Source organism: Mesoplodon bidens (genome assembly GCF_964165515.1).
Source record: "Mesoplodon bidens genome assembly, chromosome: 17".
Classification (NCBI taxonomy): domain Eukaryota; kingdom Metazoa; phylum Chordata; class Mammalia; order Artiodactyla; family Ziphiidae; genus Mesoplodon; species Mesoplodon bidens.
This window is the reverse complement of record NC_138174.1, coordinates 8345335-8368422: the sequence shown is the minus strand read 5'-3', so window position 1 is coordinate 8368422 and position 23088 is coordinate 8345335. Positions and strand designations below refer to the sequence as shown.

At 41.3% G+C, this 23088-nt stretch overlaps 1 protein-coding gene across 5 annotated transcripts in view; it reads right to left on the bottom strand.

Moving 5' to 3' along the window:
* Positions 1-346: 346 nt before the first annotated feature.
* The window catches only part of RXFP2 (relaxin family peptide receptor 2), a 99023-nt gene continuing 76281 nt past the window's right edge, over positions 347-23088 (bottom strand). For 3 of the 5 annotated variants that reach the window (XM_081215105.1, XM_081215106.1, XM_081215108.1), the window contains 8 exons: positions 21659-21730; positions 18274-18345; positions 18095-18166; positions 15894-15965; positions 12185-12414; positions 11166-11576; positions 4820-5038; positions 347-1574 (listed from right to left, as the gene is read on the bottom strand). In XM_081215105.1, the coding sequence (XP_081071231.1) occupies positions 1315-1574; positions 4820-5038; positions 11166-11576; positions 12185-12414; positions 15894-15965; positions 18095-18166; positions 18274-18345; positions 21659-21730 (1408 nt within the window). In that variant the 3' untranslated portion in view covers positions 347-1314. Of the gene's footprint in view, positions 1575-4819; positions 5039-11165; positions 11577-12184; positions 12415-15893; positions 15966-18094; positions 18167-18273; positions 18346-21658; positions 21731-23088 lie in introns of those variants that run through there. The other 2 variants (XM_081215107.1, XM_081215109.1) reach the window with 2 other exon arrangements.

Sequence of the window (23088 nt, the reverse complement as noted above, 5' to 3'; positions counted from 1 at the left end):
AACTCTGGGATTCTTTCTTTCCTGGATGCTACTGGATAAAAGGGCATCTCATTCAATATGCAGTAGGAGGTGATGTGGAGTTCTTAGTCAGCTGCTTACATTTCATCTCATTAAAGGAACTCAGAATGAAGTGAAGAGTAAAGAAATTAAGTTACTGCTTCATGCTTTGGAAGAGGGGGGAAGAGAAAGAAAAATGTAAAGAGGTGTCTTGTTAATTGCGGTGCTGTGTTTGTTTCCTAGTTATATTCTCTACCAAGAAAAACATGGGTAACAGTCAATAAGCCCTATCTGTGGTCTTTATTGAATTTAAATAGACAAACGCAAAATATAATTTTATTTACCTGATTCTTTTTTTTTGACATATAAACTTTCCATATAAAAACATGTCCAGGACTTCACAACTACTTTTCATTTTCAAAAAACAAATCCAAACTTATCAGCCTTTCTGTTAAAAACAATAGGAATTTATCTGAGTCCAGTGTTCTTAAATCCCCCTTAACACTTCTTATCTGTGTGTTCTATGATGGCAGAACTTGCCAGCAATAGGGATACTGCTCTTAAGAAATTATACTTTAAAACACATTAAAATGTAGTTTTTGGCAGTTGGAGTTCCCAATTTTCCTTTATGGCATGCGCAACCTTAAGAAAAGTATTTTGAGGGCTCAGTTCTTCTCACATTAAATACAAGCTGAAAAGGTGAATGGTACTAGGCGAATGGTCAGCGTGCCTCTCTGGTCATATGTTCGACTTCAAACCTTGTATGAAGTTCTGCTTTCAAAGCCGCTAATCCACGGGCCTCCATAGGGCAGGACTTGAGGTGGGTGGACATCTCGGAAATCCTTCTCTATCAGTTCAGCAGGATGCTGATGATTTCATTTGACGTTGAAAAAGCAAGGAGAGAGATGTTAGGCTTATGCTATTACCGCCACGCTAGCGTTAGATGTCGTGACTGTTTTCATTTTATGGACAGCACGATTCAATTTAAAAACAGACCATGCAGCGCCAACGTGTGGGCATCCGCTGGTAGGTTGGCCGCGTTGACGAGCTAGACAACAACTGCTTATCAGCCCGCTATTTATGGATTCACTTGTGCATTTCAGGCATGTCGGTGAGGAGAACTCTCAGGTACAGTTCTCAGCCCAGCTGATAAACAGTACAGCTGCCATGGGAATGCAGTGCCTGACATCATCCTGCCGTGCCCTCCGTGCAGAAACGTTCGCCGTTGGTAAAGATGAAAAGCACTGCAGATGTCATCTTCCAAATGCTGTGTTTTTTTAGGTAGTCCACCGAAAGTCCAGTGCTCCAAAACCATGACTAGGAAACTGGTTTCACTATATTCTCCTCGAGGTTTATTTTGTTCAAAATGCCAAGTTTCAGTGAAGAGGAGTCATCGGCCCGCACGATGGATGTAGACAAACGTTTTTTTTTAGTTCTGAAAATCGATTTCCTCTGATGTTTGTGCAGCAGCTGTTTCAACTTGTCTTTGAAAAAGCTCGTTGTGAAAGTGTAGAGGATTGGGTTCAAGGCACTGTTTACTGGGAGGAAACAAATGACGACCCAGGAAGTGATCGCTTCTGAGAAGGAAACGAAGTGCGAAAGAAAGCTGAGGTTTTCATGGACACGAGACACGTAACATTTTATAGTCAAAGCTACTTTTGAGACGGCCACCTGGCTCGTTTACGTCCTCTCTCACCTCATGGAAAAGCTCTCTGCTGGAAGAGCATGGGAGCTACGAATTCAAGGTCCTACCACGGACTTTTCTGAGTTTCAGAAACTACTTCGCACTTTGTTACGAAACAACATGGGAGGAGATATGTGAAAACACTTCATACACTATAAATTGATACACATAATGTATTTTTCTTGTTTTTATTGCCCTTCCTTATAGAAAAATAAGAAAATGAGGAAATAATTCAAAATCAATAGGACAGTGTCCAGAACTAGAAGGTTCTGGTCCAGAGTCAGCTCTGACCTTGGTCTGAATTTCAGTCCTGAAGGTCTTCCTGCCCTGCCCTCATATCCCCACTGCTATATTCAGAGTGCAGTCAGAAGATTTGAAGAGCAAAAAAGAATATATCTCCAAACTCAATGAATTCCTTCTGTGTGAAGGCTTACAAAGGCTAATAGAATATTAAGGGAAATATGCCAGAAAAAGTGAGGAGAAATTTTGGATGGCAGTGTCCTTTCTGAATTCAGTTGTCCCTCAGTACCCACCATGGAAGTGGTTCCAGGAGCTCCACAGACACCGAAATCCACAGGTTCTCAAGTCCGTTAAATAAAGTGGCATAGTATTTGCATATAACCTATGCACATTCCCCCCATATACTTTACATCATCTCTAGATTACTTCACCTAATACAAGGTACAGCCATGTAAAGAGCTGTAAATACAATGTAAATGCTATGTAAATATTTGCCAGCACAAGGCAAATTAACGTTTTGCTTTTTGGAACTTTCTGCAATTTTTTTTCCAATATTTTCCGTCTGCAGTTGGTTGAATGCATGGATTTGGAACGCAGGGCTACGGAGGGCCGACGGTACATCAGTTGCTTGGTTAGAATGAAATCTATTTTCTCTCTTAAACAGAGCCTGCTCCCAGGGCTACACACTTCTTAGCTGTGTGACTGTGGGCAAATCCCCTAAGCTCCCCAGACCTCAACTGCCTTATCTGTGAAAGGGGCTGACGATAACTTACATGACTGAAGTCAGTGAGCTGGGCCGGCTCTGCGGACAACATTTTCAGCACATTTTCAGAACCTGGGGTTCTCCAGTCCCACCACATTCTGCTGTCTCCTCCCCCATCTTCAAAAGTCTGAGAACTGCCAGCTCAGGTGAGAGCTGGACATAAGCCTAGCATCCTTCCTCTCCCCCTCTCCTTTGTGACCCCCTCCTTCCCTCCCCATCCTGTAAACTTCTCATCCTTCAGACACTGTTACTTGTTCTTCTCTTAGCCCTGCTCTGTTCCCTACATCGTGTCTGTTCTTCCTCTGGTTTACTTTTCCACTTCTTCTCTGACTTTATCTGCCCTTTCCTCCTTCCCTTTGATCTCTCCCTTCTCCTTTTTCTATGTTTGCCTTTCCTCTTCTCCACCCCATTTTCTCTTTCTTTCCCTTATTTCTTTTTAACTGGAAAGAATACGAAAGAAATACGTTTGTATTTAGCATACCTTAGATTTATTAAATGAAGTTTTATATTACTATATTATGTCCTTAATTTTAAAAAAAATTAGATACGAACAGTTTGTGACTGAAGCAAAACAGTCAGCTGTTTTTTGTCTGTTGTATCCCCAAAGGAGGTTGTGATCAGGAATGAGACTTCCTGTTCGTCTCAGGATGACTCACTGATGTAAGGTTAGCAGGTAAGTCCTGAGATGGGAGGGCTGAAGCCAGCTTATCTTTGGGGCTGACCCCATGTACTCTCAGGGACCTACCATGATGGCACAGACCCCAGAGTTCTTGGAGGGTGGGGACAGGAGGCATTTAGGTCCACGAATGTAGCCATTTCTACAACACCATGGGAAGTTGGGCAAGCGAGGAGGGGCTTAGTCAAGTGTGGTAAAGACTTCTCTCCTAGGTGCACTGAGGTAGTCAAGACAAACCTCAAAGGACTGAACTATAAAATGTAGAGAAAGACCAATGTGCGGCCCAATAACATTTTCATGATTTTTTTTCCTGTTCTAGTTCCATATCATGATCTGAAATGTCTTAGACTCTCTCCAAGAATAATGATTACTACCCCTGCTTATCAGAAAACCTTGTTGTGAGACTAAGCTCATAGGTTAAGGGGATGCTGCAAATGTTGTATGTCATTTTGCAGTGAGGCATTTGGCAAGGCTGAGGGACATAAATAGTTGCAGGTGTTTGTTACTTGTACATTCATCACTCTTTTATAAGGGCTTCTGATGTGTCAACCCCACGCTTGACACTTCTTTTGTTTTTATCCAAAAGATTTCATATTCCATGGAATCTCATTATAAAGTCTTACAAAGAGAATTTCACAAAATCGATTTATCTTAGGCCTATTGTCAGAAAGTTTAGTTAAGAATAAAATAAAATGACTGCTAAAGATGTTCCTTTGGTACAAATCCTGAAAACATCTTCTACCAAGATGAAGAAGACAATTCCTGCCCTGGAGGAACACTCCAAATAGATTTGCAATAGGCTGAAAAAGTGAGTTGAGGATGATCCCAAAGTTTGTTTCCCTGAGGGCTGGGCAAAAGCCCTGGGGGGACCCTAGGTGGCTACAATTTCTAGGTCCCAGAAAGGCCTTCAAGCAAAATCCTAACTAATGAAAGGTGATTTTCTCTGGTTGAAATAGGGCTGTGGCCTTTTAGATAGGCACTTGCATGGAACATTAGACCTCCCCAGGGCACAGTGTGACAACCACATGGCTAGGGCCATGAAATAGACTGGTGGTTCTTAACCAGGGGTGTGCACCTTAGAATCACAAAACACCCATGTAGAGGTCTTGGCCCCTACAGACTAAATTCAGAGGCCCAGGGTGAAACCTGGGCATGTATATTTTGTTTTGTTTTAGGTACTCTTGGTGAAGCACCACTATGTAGCTCAAGTGGAAGCAAGACACTAAGACTTAGTTTTTCTCTGTCTCCTGTGTTTTTGTTATTCTTGTCTGGGTTGCACCATTACTCGGTTCCTATCTTAGAATACTGATTATAAAACACTTAGGAAATCCTAAACCTTTGTATTCAAGTTGTAGGTATTTATGGAGAACTTACTATATGTGACGGACTGTATTCTTGCCTCGTCAAACAAAGGACATAAGAAAGCACAGCGTACTTGGGAATAACAGAAGGGACTGACCTGGTATTTCCACCCGGAAGAGGGAAAGGATTTTAATTACAAATACAGGAATCCAGCAGATGGCATCAGAGAACACTATAAAAAAGAAACGGTTTGCGACGGCCGCCTCTCTTCCAGTGTTATTCCTCACTTCTGAAGTCTGCAAGGCAGTTTTTTGAATGGAACAGAACATAATAGTATAGGAAAACACAATGATGAGAAAAGCCAGCAAATTCACACCTGTTGGGAAAAGCACACCTCTTAACATCTCCGGTGTATAAATCAACAGTAGAAATATTGTGTTACTTAGATGTTCAATATGGTGCCTCTCCCCCTCCCCTGTACTTCCAGGAAGCATTCTTGTTATAAGCCCAGTGGTAAATCGGCTAAAACCCTGAATCCAAGGCTATAAACTGGAACAAGTTAAAAAAACTGGGTTTGCCAGATCAAAAAGGTATTTTAAATACATCAACACTTTTCCAAGAATTGTAAACTTTGAAATTCAGATCTATGTATATCATGAGGTAAATTTTAGCTTTTTTAAAGCAGGAAAAAAGCTATTTCATTTTTAGTTCTCTGCAAATTCAAACCTTAAGGGATTACTGTAATCACATGTACAGCTCAAGAAATCAATATGCCCCTATTCCTTTAACTTATAAATATGAATAAGATATCCTTGGAATATCAAGAAGACAACAGCCTCAGAAACATTATTTCTTATGTTTTTTGGTCTTAAAAATAATAATACACAGGACTAAAATACATTTTTATTTTTTCTTCAGATTGCCCACAGTAATCTAAACTAAAATTCAGAACCTTTTAGACTTGTTTTAGAAAAATAAGGAATAAAAGAAAAATTAAGAATTCAACTATGTAAAATTACTCTTTTAGGGTCAAATATGTTCAGAAGATTCTCACTTATCATTATCGTATAATAATGACTTCTTTGTTGCTCTGTTATATTCTTGCTATTATAAAAATCCTAAAAGTGATCATCTTATTCCTTATAGTGAACATAAAATTTCCATATAATTTCAAAGTTGTTTAAAAAATGTTCATCTGATTAGACTGTACGTAAGACTGGTGAAGTCTAGGGAAAAATTCTACAAATTCAAGGTGTTCCATTGTTTTTATCCAAAAGATTTCATATTCCATGGAATCTCATTATAAATTCATACAAATAGAATTTCACAAAACTAATTTATCTCAGGCCTATTGTCAGAAAGTTTAGTTAAGAATAGAATAGAGTAGCTTCAAGATGGCTGAAGAGTAAGATGCAGAGATCACCTTCCTTCCCACAAATACATCAGAAATGCATCTACACGTGGAACAACTCCTACAGAACACCCACTGAACGCTGGCAGAAGACCTCAGACCTCCCAAAAGGCAAGAAACTCCCCACGTACCTGGGTAGGGCAAAAGAAAAAAGGAAAAACAGAGACAAAAGAATAGGGACGGGACCTGCACCAGTGGGAGGGAGCCGTGAAGGAGGAAAGGTTTCCACACACTAGGAACCCCTTCGTGGGAGGAGACTGCGGGTGGCGGAGTGGGGGAGCTTCGAAGCCACGGAAGAGAGCACAGCCACAGGGGTGCGGAGGGAAAAGCGGAGAGATTCCCGCACGGAGGATCGGTGCCGAGCGGCACTCACCAGCCCGAGAGGCTTGTCTGCTCACCCGCCGGGGCGGGCGGGGCTGGGAGCTGAGGCTCGGGCTTCAGTCAGATCCCAGGGAGAGGACTGTGGTTGGCGGCGTTAACACAGCCTGAAGGGGGCTAGTGCGCTACAGCTAGGCGGGAGGGAGTCCGAGACAAAGTCTGGAGCTGCCGAAGAGGCAAGAGGCCATTGTTTCGGGGTGCACGAGGAGACGGGATTCAGAGCGCTGCTTAAAGGAGCTCCAGAGACGGGCGTGAGCCGTGGCTTCAGTGCGGACCCCAGAGACGGGCATGAGACGCTAAGGCTGCTGCTGCCGCCACCAAGAAGCCCGTGTGCAAGCACAGGTCACTCTCCACACCTCCCCTCCCGGGAGCCTGTGCAGCCCGCCACTGCCAGGGTCTCGGGATCCAGGGACAACTTCCCCGGGAGAACGCACGGCGCGCCTCAGGCTGCTGCAACGTCACGCCGGCCTCTGCCGCCGCAGCCTGGCCCCGCATCCGTACCCCTCCCTCTCCCCGGCCTGAGAGAGCCAGAGCCGCAGAATCAGCTGCTCCTTTAACCCCGTCCTGTCTGAGCGAAGAACAGACGCCCTCAGGCGACCTACACGCAGGGGCGGGGCCAAATCCAAGCTGAACCCCAGGAGCTGTGTGAACAAAGAAGAGAAAGGGAAATCTCTCCCAGCAGCCTCAGGAGCAGCGGATTAAATCTCCACAATCAACTTGATGTACCCTGCATCTGTGGAATACCTGAATAGACAACGAATCATCCCAAATTGAGGAGGTGGACTTTGGGAGCAAAGTTATGTATATAGTTTTTTCCTTTCTCTCTTTGTGAGCGTGTATGTGTATGCTTCTGTGTGTGATTTTGTCTTTATAGCTTTCCTTTTACCATTTGTCCTAGGGTTCTGTCTGTCCATTTATTGTGTGTTTTCTTTTTATTACTTAAAATTTTTTCATAATAATTCTTTTTTCTTTTAATAACTTTATTTTATATCATTTTACTTTATTTTATTATACCTTCTTTCTCTCTTGCTTTCTATTTTTTCTCCCTTTTGTTCTGAGCCGTGCGGATGAAAGGCTCTTGGTGCTCCAGCCAGGTGTCAAGGCTGTGCCTCTGAGGTGGGAGAGCCAAGTTCAGGACACTGCTCCACAAGAGACCTCCCAGATCCAAGTAATATCAAATGGCGAAAATCTCCCAGAGATCTCCATCTCAACGCCAAGACCCAGGTTCACTCAACGACCAGCAAGCTACAGTGCTGGACACCCGATGTCAAACAATTAGCACGACAGGAACACAACCCCACCCATTAGCAGAGAGGCTGCCTAAAATCATAATAAGGCCACAGACACCCCAAAACACACCACCAGACATGGACCTGCCCACCAGAAAGACAAGATCCAGCCTCATCCACCAGAACACAGGCACTAGTCCCCTCCATCAGGAAGCCTACACAACCCACTGAACCAAACTTAGCCACTGCAGACAGACACCAAAAACAACGGGAACTACGAACCTCCAGCCTGCGAAACGGAGACCCCAAACACAGTAAGTTAAGCAAAATGAGAAGACAGAGAAACACACAGCAGGTGAAGGAGCAAGGCAAAAACGCACCAGACCTAACAAATGAAGAGGAAATAGGCAGTCTACCTGAAAAAGAATTCAGAATAATGATAGTAAAGATGATCCAAAACCTTTTCTATACCCTGAGAAAACCATAATTCAAAAACAGTCATGTACCACAATGTTCATTGCAGCACTATTTACAATAGCCAGGACATGGAAGCAACCTAAGTGTCCATCAACAGAGGAATGGATAAAGAAGATGTGGCACATATATACAATGCAATATTACTCAGCCATAAAAAGAAACGAAATTGAGTCATTTGTAGTGAGGTGGATGGACCTAGAATCTGTCATGCAGAGTGAAGTAAGTCAGAAAGAGAAAAACAAATACCATATGCTAACACATATATATGGAATCTAAGGGGAAAAAAAAGGTCATGAAGAACCTAGGGGCAAGACGGGAATGAAGACACAGACTTACTAGAGAATGGACTAGAGGATATGGGGAGGGGGAAGGGTAAGCTGTGACAAAGTGAGAGAGTGGCATGGACATATATACACTACCAAACGTAAAACAGATAGCTAGTGGGAAGCAGCTGCATAGCACAGGGAGATCAGCTCGGTTCTTTGTGACCACCTAGAGGGGTGGGATAGGGAGGGTGGGAGGGAGGGAGACGCAAGAGGGAAGAGATATGGCAACATATGTATATGTATAGCTGATTCACTTTGTTATAAAGCAGAAACTAACACACCATTGTAAAGCAATTATACTCCAATAAAGGTGTTAAAAAAATAAAATAAAATGACTGTTAAAGATGTTCCTCTGGTACAAATCCTGAAAACAGACTTATAGAAAGGTTAGGAAGTGTGTGTTCTGAGAGCACCATAGGAACGTGAGATGTTAACAGTAGGGGAACCTGGGTGAGGGGTATAAGGAAACTGTACTGTCCTGGCAAATTTTCTCTCGATCTAAATGTATTCTAAAATTAAAAAATTATTTAAAAACTATATATTCTTATATTTTTTAAGCAAAAGAAGGGGCCCTAGGACTCCATCTCTCACAGATAAGCTACGTATATGTAGATGATGTTTATGTGTGTGTGCTAAACCCTTGTAGTGACGCCCACACCTTAACTGTAAGATCCAGCCATGCCATAGCTCTTTTTTTTTTTTCCACACCATAGTTCTTTTGCCCTTTATCTGGGCCTGTTCCCTGGCTGTGGGTCTCTAGCTCCTGGAACACGACCTCTGCCTTCACTTGGCTAATGTGTCCTCATCCTCTGGGCCTCTGTTTGGATTCATTTCTACTGGGATGTCTTCCCTGGTCCTCAGATCTGGGGCTCCTAGAACATCCTGTACTCCTCCTTCGTGGCATCTGTCAGCCTGTGACGTGAGGATGTGTTTCCTTGGCTTCATTCTTCTTTCTGGCTGCAGATCTGTGGGGCCAATCTGTTTTTTCTCCAGTTCCCAAAATAGTGCCTGGTCTATAGGAGGTGCTTAATAAACCCTGTTTGAACCAATGAATGTACAGTAGTGTGTGTGCATATGTGTGTGTGAGGGACAGAGGGTTTCCACGAAGTGCACCTATGCCAGGAACGGCTTACAACATTGTAGGTGTGCCATAGCCATGAAAAAATGGCTATCAAACAGGGTTTATGTGAGGGGTGTTATTAAAATGGTACAAATAAAGTGTTTTCTTTTTCAGAGGAAGAAGAGAAGGAATAGATGGAGAATAGCTGGGAGTGGTGGTTAGGGTCATTTTGTGATGGGCTTTAAGTGACTAATTTAAACTTGACCTTGGTTGTAGGGAGTTCCTGAAGGTCTCTGAGCAGAAGGTTCTCAGTCCTTTTGGTACTCAGGTAGTGAACAGATAAATAGGAAAGAGAAGACCCCAGAAGCCAAAAGACCAGTGAGGGCTAATGTAATAATTCAGGGCAGAGGTCATAAGGCTTTAAGCAAAGATGACAGCAGGAGGTAGAGACTGGAAGAAAGAGAAGACAAAGGTGTACTTCGAGGGAAAAGCATTTGATGAAAAAGAAAGGATGAGGACTTCTCCGGTGGCACACTGGTTAAGAACCTGCCTGCCAATGCAGGGGACATAGGTTCAATCCCTGGCCCGGGAAGATCCCACATGCCACAGAGCAATGAAGCCCGTGCACCACAACTACTGAGCCTGCGCTCCAGAGCCCGCAAGCCACAACTATTGAGCCCGCGCGCCTAGAGCCCGTGCTCCACAACAAGAGAAGCCACCGCAATGAGAAGCCTGCGCACCGCAACAAAGAGTAGCCCCCACTCACCACAACGAAAGCCCGCGCACAGCAACGAACATCCAAAGCAGCCAAAAATAAATTAATTTTTAAAAAAGGTAACGAATATTTTAAAAAACGAAAGGATGATGGAGCTTATTGACTTCTTAGATGAGGGGACAAGATGAGAAGGGGGAATCGAAATGATAATACTGCCCTAGTTAAAGAGGGGACATGGGAATGGCCTTAGTTTTAAGCAAGAGAGATACCTACTAGACAATTTTAAAAGTCTTTTTAATCTTTAAGGGCTAAACTTCTCATTCATTTGTAATAGAGAAGGTGGCTTTTTCTTTTCTAAAACCCTTAATTCTCCCTCTTTAATTAGGGAGAATTAAGAAAACTAAAAAGCAAAGAGTTTTATTAAGCACCCCTTCCGTTGCGGACTTTGGAACTGCATTTACAAAAGGTAAGAAACCTTCCTGGTATTTCCATTCAGATAATCTCCTGCTAGTCAGTTTCAAGAATTTTATTATTATTTATTTAGCTCATATCTAGACTGTAAAAAAATGAGTTTAAATAACTTGGTAGCATCACAGGACAAGGCAGTGAACTAGAATTCCTCCAGCTCATTGTCACTTTGTATGCACATGAAATCAAAGGGCCTTATAGATAATAAAAAGATCATTCAGAGATCCTGACAGTATGTTTTTGGTTTCCATACTAAATCTCTATAATAAAAAATTTAATAAAACCTCCTATAAATACACAGCAAGGACTTTTCTTTAAAAAAGGAAACAGTCTTGACTATATTTGTTTACTTTCTGAAACAGAGAAATATGGCTTTACTGAAATCCATGGTATTGCTACAAAAATAACGTTTGTCCAGCAAATGAAAAATATAATTTACCTAGGAAAATTCCAAGAGAATACCCTTTGCTTCCAATATCTTCTGTTTGATCATAATAAAGTGGGAAACATACTCCATTTTTTCCATAAAAGTTTCCAAAATAATCCTCCTTCCAAAATGGAATCACAGCTATGAAAAATCCCACAATCCAGATGCAAATGAGGATGACCGAGGTCTGCCATTTTCCAGGACGGATGTTACTGAAGGGAAAGACAACGGCCAGGAACTTCTCCAAAGTCAAGTACGTCAGCAAGAGGACGGAGACCTCGGTGGACAGCATGGCCAGGAAGCCCAGGAGGCGGCACTGTAGGCTCTCCATCCACAGCAACGCGTACTTCTGATACTGCCCACGGTATTTTAGATCAAAAAAGCCAACGAAGAACAAATAAACACCCATCAGGCAGTCTGCACCTATTGAAGAGTCATAGAATGTATGTTGGTAGTTCCAGCATCTCCGTCTTAGTTTTCTGATTTAGGTCTGCTTCCTTCTTCCTGTATTAAATGAACTAACGTAAAACCTACAATAGTGCCTAGAAGCCAATGGACTTCAAAAGGTGTACTATTTCTAAAGTACTACACTGCATCTTTGTTTTATAATTTTGAAAAAAATGGTGGTGGGGAGATAATTTGCGGGGGTATGGGAGGGGGTCTAGGTTTTAGACAGTAAAAAATATTACTAACATAGTTAATAAAAGGAATAATTTTCTGGGCTTGAGGAGCATGGGTGCTATTGCAATTGAAGGTTAAACAAAACATAGTTCTGTAACCCACAACCTGTCCTCTATAATCCATCCCTTAACTCATCGGCTCCCTGTTACCCCATTTCGAAGACATAAATCACTGCAGAGTCATGCAATCCAGAAAAGAGTAGCGAAAGAGAACAACGGTACCTTCATACTTTAAAAAAATTGCCCAGCGTATATAATTCATATTAAACGCCATCTGTTGAATGCCTATATAATCTAGAGCACAGCTCTCCGAAGATATACTTAATTCATTTATATAGGAAACATACTTACAACAAAGGATTTTGATGGACGTAGCATGGGTCATGTTTTCAGCTTTAATGAAAGATCTCATGCCAATGACAAAAAGATTTCCAAAGCAGGTTAGAGAAGCTATAACCCAGACAAATATCCTGAGGATATTGTTAGCCAAGAGGTCCTCAAATGAAGAAATGCCGTCAGTCAAGGGCATACATATTCGGACATGGGAAGCATAGGAGCAGTATCGAAAGTTTTTGAAATAACTAAAGTCAAAGGGAAAAAAGAGTCACTTTACAGCAATGACACAGAAACGACAGTTGCAGTCCTATTGGGGCTGCAGCTGTGTTAGGTATGTGGCTTCACTAGGCTTGGTTATTTTTGTTTAGTAGTGATTATGTAATTACAGAATTCTTCATTAAACATTACATTACTCTAGGCAGTGTTCTTCCTTTAAAGGTGAAGAACCTAAAGAACATAGGTATCTGCTGTGGCTTGTCCGCGGTGAGTCAGGGGAGGACATGAGAATGGGAAATCTCCAGGACTCTACTTTTCCCCATCACATTGGGTGATTCTCTAGGGTATTACAAGAAAGTAGATTGTCGCTGTTAAATTGATCTTTAGCAAACATTCAGGGGCTTCGGTTTGGGATATAAGGGACCCACGGAGAAGCTCACTAAAAACATTCCTGTCTTGTACTTAGTTTTAAGTATATTCACTTAAACTAGCCTTCTTCTCCCTGATACAGGCTGGAAGGGAAGGTCCCTGAGACAAGAAAAATTCCGTCTCATTGAAGTGAGGAGGAGAAGCAGCTGCTTTAAACACAGATTCCTTAATAGGGCCTGGAAGGACTTAAACCATTTCTAGAGAAAAATACAGGCCTGTCTGTGATCAATGTGTTTATGGTCTAAGTGTGTGGAATCTTGAAGGGTTGGAATTGGGGAGATCATTTGGTTTACTGCCGTTCTCCAAACCTATTATGTTTAGGATGTTCTCCCATAAACCTCATTTTATTTTTATACTCGTTCGCCACCTCTTTTAGTTCTTTTCTCTTCATCTAATATTTTTTTGTCATCTCCCCATTCAATTGCTAAACTAGCAAGTTAAAGAAAGTTTGTTTATATTTTTTTACATTTACATGTGTAGATAAAACTGCTTTGGTAAAAAAAATTCCATTGGGGCTTCCCTGGTGGCTCAGTGGTTGAGAGTCCGCCTGCCGATGCAGGGGACACGGGTTCGTGCCCCGGTCCGGGAAGATCCCACATGCCGCGGAGCAGCTGGGCCCGTGAGCCATGGCCGCTGAGCCTGCACGTCCGGAGCCTGTGCTCCACAACGGGAGAGGCCACGACAGTGAGAGGCCCGCGTACCGAAAAAAAAAAAAAAAAATCCATTGGATACAATTAAAAGAGCAATGAACTGTTTTATTTTAAAAAGCCAATGTTCTCAACATATGAATACTATATCCTCTGCACTTTTTTAAAACTTCTGACATTCAATATAATACAACAATTTAAAAACATCTGAAAGATAAGGTACAGCATGGTGATTACAGTTAATAATACTGGCTTGTATACTTGAAAGTAGCTAAGAGAGTAGATCTTAAAAGTTCTCATCACAAGAAAAGAAATTGTAACAATGCGTGGTGATGGATGTTAACTAGACTCATTGTGGTGATCATTTTGCAATATATACAAATATTGAATCATTATGTTGTACACAGGAAACGATAATGTTGGATGTCAATTATATCTCAGTAAAAAAGTGAAAATAAAAATAAAGTAGAAGAAAATTTGAAAAAAAAAAAGAGGCAGGGAAAAAAAAAAAAGAAGGCTTTACTTTGCCCCAGCTTCCAGGCCTCCCATGATTGGACCCCTGGCTACCCTGATCCGCCTCAGCACTTCCCTTCCGTGCTCACTCCAACCAGACACGTCAGCTCCCTTCTAATCCTCGAAACAAGCCAGGCTCACCCCCTTCTCAGTGCAGTGCTTTTGCTTTCCTCTCTTCCTGGAAGGATCTTCCAGGAAGAATTCTCTCCTTCCACTCAGGGCTGCTTGACTGTCATACCTCTGACTTCTCGGTGAACTACCTACATCCTCCTTCCTTCCCTTTATCTTGCTATACTTTTCTTCCCAGCATTTCTTAATGATTGATTTGTTAACTAGTTGACTTCTTGGTTCCCAAAGCTAAAAGGAAGTTCCGTGAGGCAGACACTTCTCTCTCCCATTCATCCCTGTGTTCTCCCCGGCATGAGGGAAGTGCTCAACAAATACTTGTTAGATGGCAAATGAATGATGCACGGCTTAGTGCTGGGTATATGTCACACAGAGATACTGAAGGCTATCCCTGCCCTCAAGTAGCTTACGGTGGTCCAACCTCTCCTCCCACTGGGACCAGGGCACTGGTTGGCAGGTGGACGTGTTTCAATAAACGATGGGCAAGGAAGATGGAAGAAGAATCACTAGGTCACTTAGTAGGGAAGTAACTAAGTCCACACATTTTCTGTTAATTGTTGGCTCCTTCTTGACCTCAACCTACGGTTCATATTTAAAGCAGCAGCTTCTCCATCAAGCTCTACAAAGGTTGAATTTCTCTGTTCTAAGGAGACTTCACATTCTGCCTGCAGCAAGGAAATGATAGCCTCATGAAACATTTATCTACTAGAGCCACAGAAAGAGCATTTATGAAAACCACGTGGATATACATCAAATACTTGTCTTTGGGTAATCACACCTACTGCATAGACATAAACAAAATATTCTCCCAAAAGGTCACCTTCACACCAACCATTTCAGCCCCTTGCTGATCCCAACTTGATATCTTACATCGAATCCTCCCTATTTTTGTGGATAATAATGGTTGATTTTTGAAGTCATGAACACATTAGATCACACAGTTGATAAAGAAATGATCATGTCATAAACTCCTATATTAAGACAACTTACACAGTGCACTTTAGCCAAATATATTAACGTGACTTATCAGAACTACTATAAAGATTAATTACCTCCGTTTTGCAGTGCACTCAGTAACAGAAACAACACCTGGAATTTATATAGCAACTTTCCTCTTAAGGGCTCAAATCTTAGAGTAGCTGACTGCTCACTCATGTGAGGTGAATTAATGTTTCCAGGTCTCCTGAGTACCATTAGCCAGTGACTTCATCTTGTGTCATACGTGGCATTCTGGTACCCTAATCTCTTATTGGGCCTCAACTGGATAAAAAGCATGTTTCCAGAGAGAAGTGTCATTCATGTCAGCACATCATAATATTGAGCTCTATTTGAACAGGGACCAAAGGTGACAAAATTAAAAAGTTCTCAATAAAAAGACTTTTCTTGCATAAAAACACATTGCAGGGGCTTCCCTAGTGGCGCAGTGGTTAAGAATCCACCTGCCAAGGCAGGGGACACAGATTCGAGCCCTGGTCCAGGAAGATCCCACATGCCGCAGAGCAACTAAGCCTGTGCACCACAACTACTGAGCCCGCGTGCTATAACTACTGAAGCCTGCATGCCTAGAGCCCATGTTCCTCAGCAAGAGAAGCCACCACAACAATGAGTAGCCCCCACTCGCCACAAATAAAGAAAGCCCACGCGCAGCGATGAAGACCCAACGCAGCCAAAAATAAATTAATTAATTAATTAACTAAAAAAACCCACATTGCAGTGATACATCAGACAGTTTAAAAGAGAACATCAGCAACATTTCACCATGCTTTCTTCCCCATTCTTTCATACATACATACATGTGAGAAAGATTCTTCATGGGCTGAAACATTTGTGTGTTTATACTTGGAATCTCTATCTTTTCCAGGTCTCTGGAAAATATGCACAATAGGTTTCATGTTTTTAGGATTTAACTTTTAAATCATTGTACTCTTTGTCAATCTTAAAAACCATGCTTCAAAATCTTGTTATAAATTCAAATTAGGATGAAAATTTTACAATAAACTGTCTTAGAAAACTGCCATTTCTATTTATGCCTCCTGTAACCTGGAGCTGATTTATCACTTTCATATGCAGAACAACCTTCTAATAAAACACGTTCATTCATTTCTTTGATTTAAAAATGACAGTTGTGATTTGTATGATTGTGAAACTAACTGGCTCTGTAGTTTGATTTTATAAACCACAAAATATGAGTTAGAGGGTTTCAGACAGGACTTGATATTTTCAACCTGAGTTTTGTCAGAATCTGGATTTAAATACAGTAATTTCTTCCTGGCCTATGTATCTTTAAGGTAGAAAACCATGGAAGCAATAATAAAAGGAGCTCCGATTCAGGACAATCATTTTCTAAGACAACAGTGGGAAGCATAATTCCTGTAATTCCTCCAACCCCATAAAATGTCCACACAGGGCTCCAAGGATAACCCCTAACACTCCTCATTTATCCAGAAGCTTCTTCAAATATGGCTTCTTAGAAGACACTTTAGGATGGCATGAATTAAGGGAGTCTGCCATGTTCTCAGGAAACACAGACGGAAAGAGGATAATCTAAAAAGATAGAAACCTTTTGCTTTTTAAAGGCTTATTTTGAAAGATGTTTGATTCTCACTCAGCTTCTTTTGGGCAAATCTGAATAAGGATTTCTGGACAAGGTTCTGAGTTTTCCTTTGCATATTGAGTCCTTTACAGAGGACCTTGGTGGTCAGAAATGAGACTTAGGGAACAATTCTACCACTGAATCATCACAGGGCCCCTCCTGCAGGAAACTCTGGAGTCCTTTTTAAAGGATTCCGCCCCCCCCCCCACTTCTTTCTTTTGCTCTCTAGCTTCTCCTGAACTTATCACAATTTTACCATTACATGGATTATGTGATTATTTGATGAATAGCCTGTGGTTTTCAAAAGAGCAGAGGCTACTTACTATATACTGAGTGCCCAAGACAGTGCTATGATTAAGTTGGTGGCTCATAAATGCTTGTAAAATAAATGTGTAAATGAATCTTTAGAGAAAAGAAAATGAGACAATAAAGAAAGAAAAGAAATGAAGAAAGGGAAGTATGGGGTAAATAGTTACTACTTTGACTTTTCAGAAAGGCGTGATGTGTAACTTGATACTTTGCCTTTCGGAATTCAGTACGTAGTGAGTGAAGGGAAGATCATTTTGTCCACATCTTCTGGCTTCTTGAGAGCAGGAACCAAGTCTTTTTCATCACTGGATGTTCACTAATATCTATGGAGAATCTAAATCTTGTATTAATTTCCAGCCGAAAACTATTTAGCAAGAATAAAAAGTGATATTAAGGATTGGTCTTTGGAATTAAATGAAGAAAGGCTTTGGGCTGGGAGGAGGTAAAGTAATATGTACTCTGTGGGGAAAAAAACCCCCAAACTTTAACCAACAATGGCTATTCATGGGAGAGGAATTGATGAGGTTCAAAGAACAACTGGCAGAGTTCTTGGCACCATTTAAAATCTAGTATGTTTGAAATTTTAAAATACTAACAATATTAATTGTCTGAATGTTCATATTTATGGGATAATTTTTTGCTTTGCTGATTGAAAAGTAAAAAGCATGCTCTGAGGACTGATATCAAGTAGACTATTGTAGGAAAGAAGAAAGGGAAAAAGGGAAAAAGTAGAGAAGTCTTATATAATCTGTTATTTTTTTTTTACCGACTGCTTAGTAACAAAACTATTGCAAATTTAATTCTTTGTGAAAACTGTAAGAGATTTTTCCATGTGAATCCTGTTTTCAGGAAGGAGCTATATGTAGCTTCAAACACAGAAATGGTCTTTACACACACTGAATGGTAAAAAATGAGATTTTGTTGTCATTCAGTACATACTTGATGGTAATCATGATATTAACAACTGTCTGAGAATGCATGCTCAAATGAAAAGCCCTCCTGTGTGTCAAATACCTGTTTAAAAATAAATGTGGTCCTAGGTAAAGCACACACACTAAACTTATAATCAACATATGGTTACATTTGACTTACAGAGACTGAAGTTGTTTAAGACTTTCAAACTGGTTCTTGTGGAGATACAAAAGAGGATTGGACGACAGATTCCTTTTGTACCATTAGAAGGGAGGAGGAGAGAAGCAGGAGGATATTATTATTTTGGAAACTCAAGATGTTGCCATTTAAATCTGTTGACTGTGGGAAGAAGGACTTACAGTTTTTGAAGAAGCTTCAGGTCTTTGAAGATGTTGGGTGGTAGCTCCATTATCATATTGCTCGACAGGTCCCTGTTGGTGACAGTGAAAACCCAAAGCAATTACATTGGAAATAAATGACATAGTTCTTACTCCTCACAACCGTCATCATCCCATTTGATGTAACAGAAAATACAATCCAATTTAACCAGCCTGATAGCTTGTTACCCAACAAAGTCACGTGAGGCAGCCAAATGGATATGTGTTCCATCACTTTCAGACAGGTGACATTTTGCTCATCCAGTTCCCATCTGGAATTTCCTCTCAGCCCCTCTCCAACACACTCCCAACATGGCTTCAATGTCTACTTTGATTAATTCCCTCTGTTTTAGGTACTCTTTGTACCTTCAACCATTCACTGTTTCTGTGATTCCTATTCGGTTCATGTATGTGATATCTTGTGTATCCAACTACATTAGAAGCTTTCTGAGATCAAGACCTATGTCTCTACTTATTTTGCATTCCAACTAAGAGAGTTTTGACCACATAATATCTGCCCAGATGATCTTGAATGGATAAGTTCACATATTTTTAGTCTACTTTTATATGGTACTTTTTTTTCAAAGAAATTGAGAATCTAGATCTAAATATAATAGGGCTGTCCGATCCAGAAAGAATTGCAGGGCAGTGTCCCTACAGAATGTGAAAAAGAGATTTGTCAGGATAAGAAGGAATCAGGAATCTTGAAGGGTCCAAAATATCCTCTGAGCCAGAGAAGATGTTAAAAGTGAAACAGATGTGAAATCGCCTAGGAGTCAAACAAAAGATCTTTTCTATTTTTGATTTTGTGGTGCTCCTGATGGATATATGGGAGTGACAAATAACTAGGACTTAGTTCTTTCTCTAAAAAAGCTTACAGTTAGAGTAAACAACTAGATTGTGAAACAAAAGAATGAAACAAGTGTTATTACACAAGTACAGATGAAAAACAGAGGAAGGAATCATCAAACTTGGCCTGGGAAATTAGGAAGCGTTTGAGCAGAGTTTGATGATTTTTATAGGTGGAGTCAAAGAAGAGCAGATTTTCAAGTGAGGATTAAGCAGGACCAGAGAAACAGATGCTTGGAAGTCAGTGACATCTCCAGGAATCAGCAAGTCATCCAACGTGGGTGGAGGATAGAAAGGATGGGGAGATGTAGAGGAGGTGAGCCTGGAAAAGAGCCTGGAGACAAAATGGGAAGGCCATGAATGCATTCCAAGGCAGTATTTCCCAGAGTACACTTCAGGCATCAGAATCAAGGAAGATGCTTATAATAAGAGCACTTTCCTGGTGCCATTCCAGAAGTATCATACCCGAATCTCTGGAAGGGAGCCTGGTAACATGCATTTAAAGCCAGCATTCCTTGTGATTCTTCTGAACGTTAACATTTGAGAACTATGTCAAGGACTGTGCTTTGTGGCAGGCAACAAGGAAGGAGAATGTTAAACAGGACAGTCGGAAAATATGCTCTGGGTTATGGGATGATAATTCTGTTAGAAGAATGAAAGATAGGATGAAATGCCAGAGATTCAGAGGAAGGAGACCTGGCAGGAGGCTGTGACTCTGGACCGGGTGAGAGCTGATACGGGTTGAAGGAGGCACTGGCAGGGCTTACGGTCTGATAGGACATCAAGTGTAAAGAGAGTTAGAAGGAAAGGGAACAGTCTTCTAGCCAGGCTGCCAGAAAGAATGCAGATTCCACGAAGATAGGCAAGCCTAGGGGAAGAAGCTGGCTGTGGGGTAACAGTCATCTGTAAATTAACTTAAACAAATAGATTTTGAGGGATGTCATGACATCCAAGTGTAGACAGCCTGCCAGCTGGTGTTCTGATCTGGTGCTCCAGATGCAAGGAGCACGAGTGGGTCATGGCGCAGAAGAAAGCCACAGGTGTGCACAGATCAGAGGGAGAGTGACAACAAAACAAGATGACGATGATCTCGTACACCCGGAGAACGTCCTGCAAAGTGTTACCTTGAAAAAGAAAAGTACAGTCTTCTGTGCGGAAAGGACCTGAGTGGCCTCATCTAAGTGCTTATTCCTCTCCAGAAGGGGTTTGTGGTCAAGAAGGCACAGTAAAATTATCTAACATTTTTGTAAACTTAAGAAACGTAAATGCCTTGTTCAAGTTAATTCTACTGAGTTCTGAATTTCTTCTATCATACTGGTGCCATCTGGGTTGGAATGAATTATTGGTGGTCCTAAAAGAAGAAAGCTAGCGTCTCTTATTTAGGCTCTTTTTTTTTTCGGTGGGGGCAAGGGGTTGGCTTTGCCTAAGTGTAGTATAAGAGGAGGATTAGGAAAATGTTCAGAATGTGGACTCCACACCACTGTCTCCTTTAGTTTGTATAAAAACACACTCCTGTTTGTCCTGGGCTACTCCTCCATTCCACCCCCGTAACCCAAATCTGTATCCATCCTCCAAGGTCTGATCAGGAATGCCCCTGAGTGAGCTGTCTTTAATTTTTTGCCATAGAATGATAATATTTTAGTTCTAATGCGGTGCTTTGCACATTACAGTCACTTAAATATTTGTGGATTTGGTTTATGATACTCATTCATTAGATTAAATTATCTTAATTATTTGTGAATTGTTTTTCAAATTACTCTTATTGAACTACTTTTCACAGTCCTTTCTGGATTTCAAAGCAAGGTATAAAGAATGGGGGAGAAGGTGATTAAGAAACTAATTTTCATTTTTTAGACTTCAGATCAGGAGGAGATCTCTACCCTAATCACCACTATTTGTAATGTAACAGACAATTTTAAATGCCAATGATACACCATTTTGCAGGTAGTGATGAATTAATAGCAAGACAGATGATTTTCAAAAGGTTTAGATCTACACAACATATATTTGAACAGAAAAATGTACGTGAGCTCTCTGAATATTTTGCAATGAGCCTCTTTCTAGACATTTCTATTTGCGTCATCTGCTCTGGATGTTATAATATCTTAAGGGATAATAAGCATGTTCATTCTTTTGTTTAGTTATAATTGATTAATATTATTTCAGTCATTTATTCATTCAGCAAGCATGTACTGAGAATTAATTGTACTCTAGACATTAGAGAGGAGAATCCCTGAGTTTAAGGAGCCATGGAAAACTCATTTACTCCCAAACACACATATGTATGAAATCAGTCAAAGAAAATAGGCAGAGAAATTAGAGTAGGCTAAATCCATATTAAGCCCACTGTCTGATTTTTAATTTGCTTTTAGGATAATGTTGGTTTTCTTAATTGATTTTGAATATCCAGTAGTCTACAGGATTTTGATTGCTACTAATGAAAAGCAGTCTCACTAGTCATTTAGATTTGTAATCCTGAAGAAGCAATCATATTTTCCCAGTAGACAATGCTACTTACAGTTCTCCTAAATTTTTTAATGAAGAAAATGTCTTCTCTGGAACAAAATCAATTTGATTTCTAGGCAGAAACCTGTAAGACATGGTAAGAGTCAGCATTGTTGATTTGTGTCTGCTGTAGTAATCAGTTCTCATTGGGAGATGCCATTGATCCGGGTGTAATTTAATAAGCCTCCTTTTTTTTTTTTTTGTGGTATGCGGGCCTCTCACAGTTGTGGCCTCTCCCGTTGCAGAGCACAGGCTCCGGACGCGCAGGCTCAGCGGCCATGGCTCACGGGCCCAGCCGCTCCGCGGCACGTGGGATCTTCCCGGACCGGGGCATGAACCCGTGTCTCCTGCATCGGCAGGCGGACTCTCAACCACTGCACCACCAGGGAAGCCCTAATAAGCCTCCTTTGAAGTCTCAAAGCAAGGCATGTTCTGGTGTGGAACACAGGCAGGAGTTTCTTACAGAGAATGTATCCATATGCTCTCTCCAGGACATGCTCCCGTAAGGAACTTGAGGTGCTGAGTGTGGTTTACGGAGCTGCACTTCATTTGGATTCTGATTACTTTAGAAAGTGTTTCTTTCCCAACATACACACATGCAATGTCAAATTTGGACCCTGTTAATAATTCCGTGAAGGCTTTGAGAGGATCTCTGGGTAAGGCACATTCCTTATAAGAAGAAGTCCAGAAAAAGAGCAAAGCTTGAACCAACCCCACTTGGGCCACAAACAAATTTTTTTTTTTTTTTTTTTTGCGGTACGCGGGCCTCTCACTGTTGTGGCCTCTCCCGTTGCGGAGCACAGGCTCCGGATGCGCAGGCTCGGCGGCCATGGCTCACGGGCCCAGCCACTCCGCGGCATGTGGGATCTTCCCGGACCAGGGCACGAACCCGTGTCCCCTGCATCGGCAGGCAGACTCGCAACCACTGTGTCACCAGGGAAGCCCCACAAACAAATTTTAAAATTGGTGGGGGAACAGTGATTTTACATTTCCTCTGTCTAGAAATGGAATCCTCCAGGACAAACGGCAGAAAAGAGGGGGTCGTCAGCTAACTACCTTACAGGGGTGTAAACAAATGAGATAATGAGTATGAAGGTGACTCAAAAGCTACATGGTGTTATAAAATAGGAGGCGTGGATGGTATTTGTTTATCTTCCAGTGTTCTCTCTCATTATCCATGAGACAAAGAATAAACTCTTTGCATCTCCTATGTGGGATAGTCTCTTTTCTTACTAAATATGCTAATCTTCAATCTGATTGATAAATCTGCAACCTGGCAACAGCCTTAGCTCCTAGTCTGTTGGAGAAAAGTGGTTAGATTACTACAAATGGATATGCTCTGAATTTTCTTTTCCAACCACCCATCCAAGCAACAAACATTACTAAGTACTTACTATATATGGAGAACTATGATTAAAACAAAAGCACATTCTTGTGTTTTTA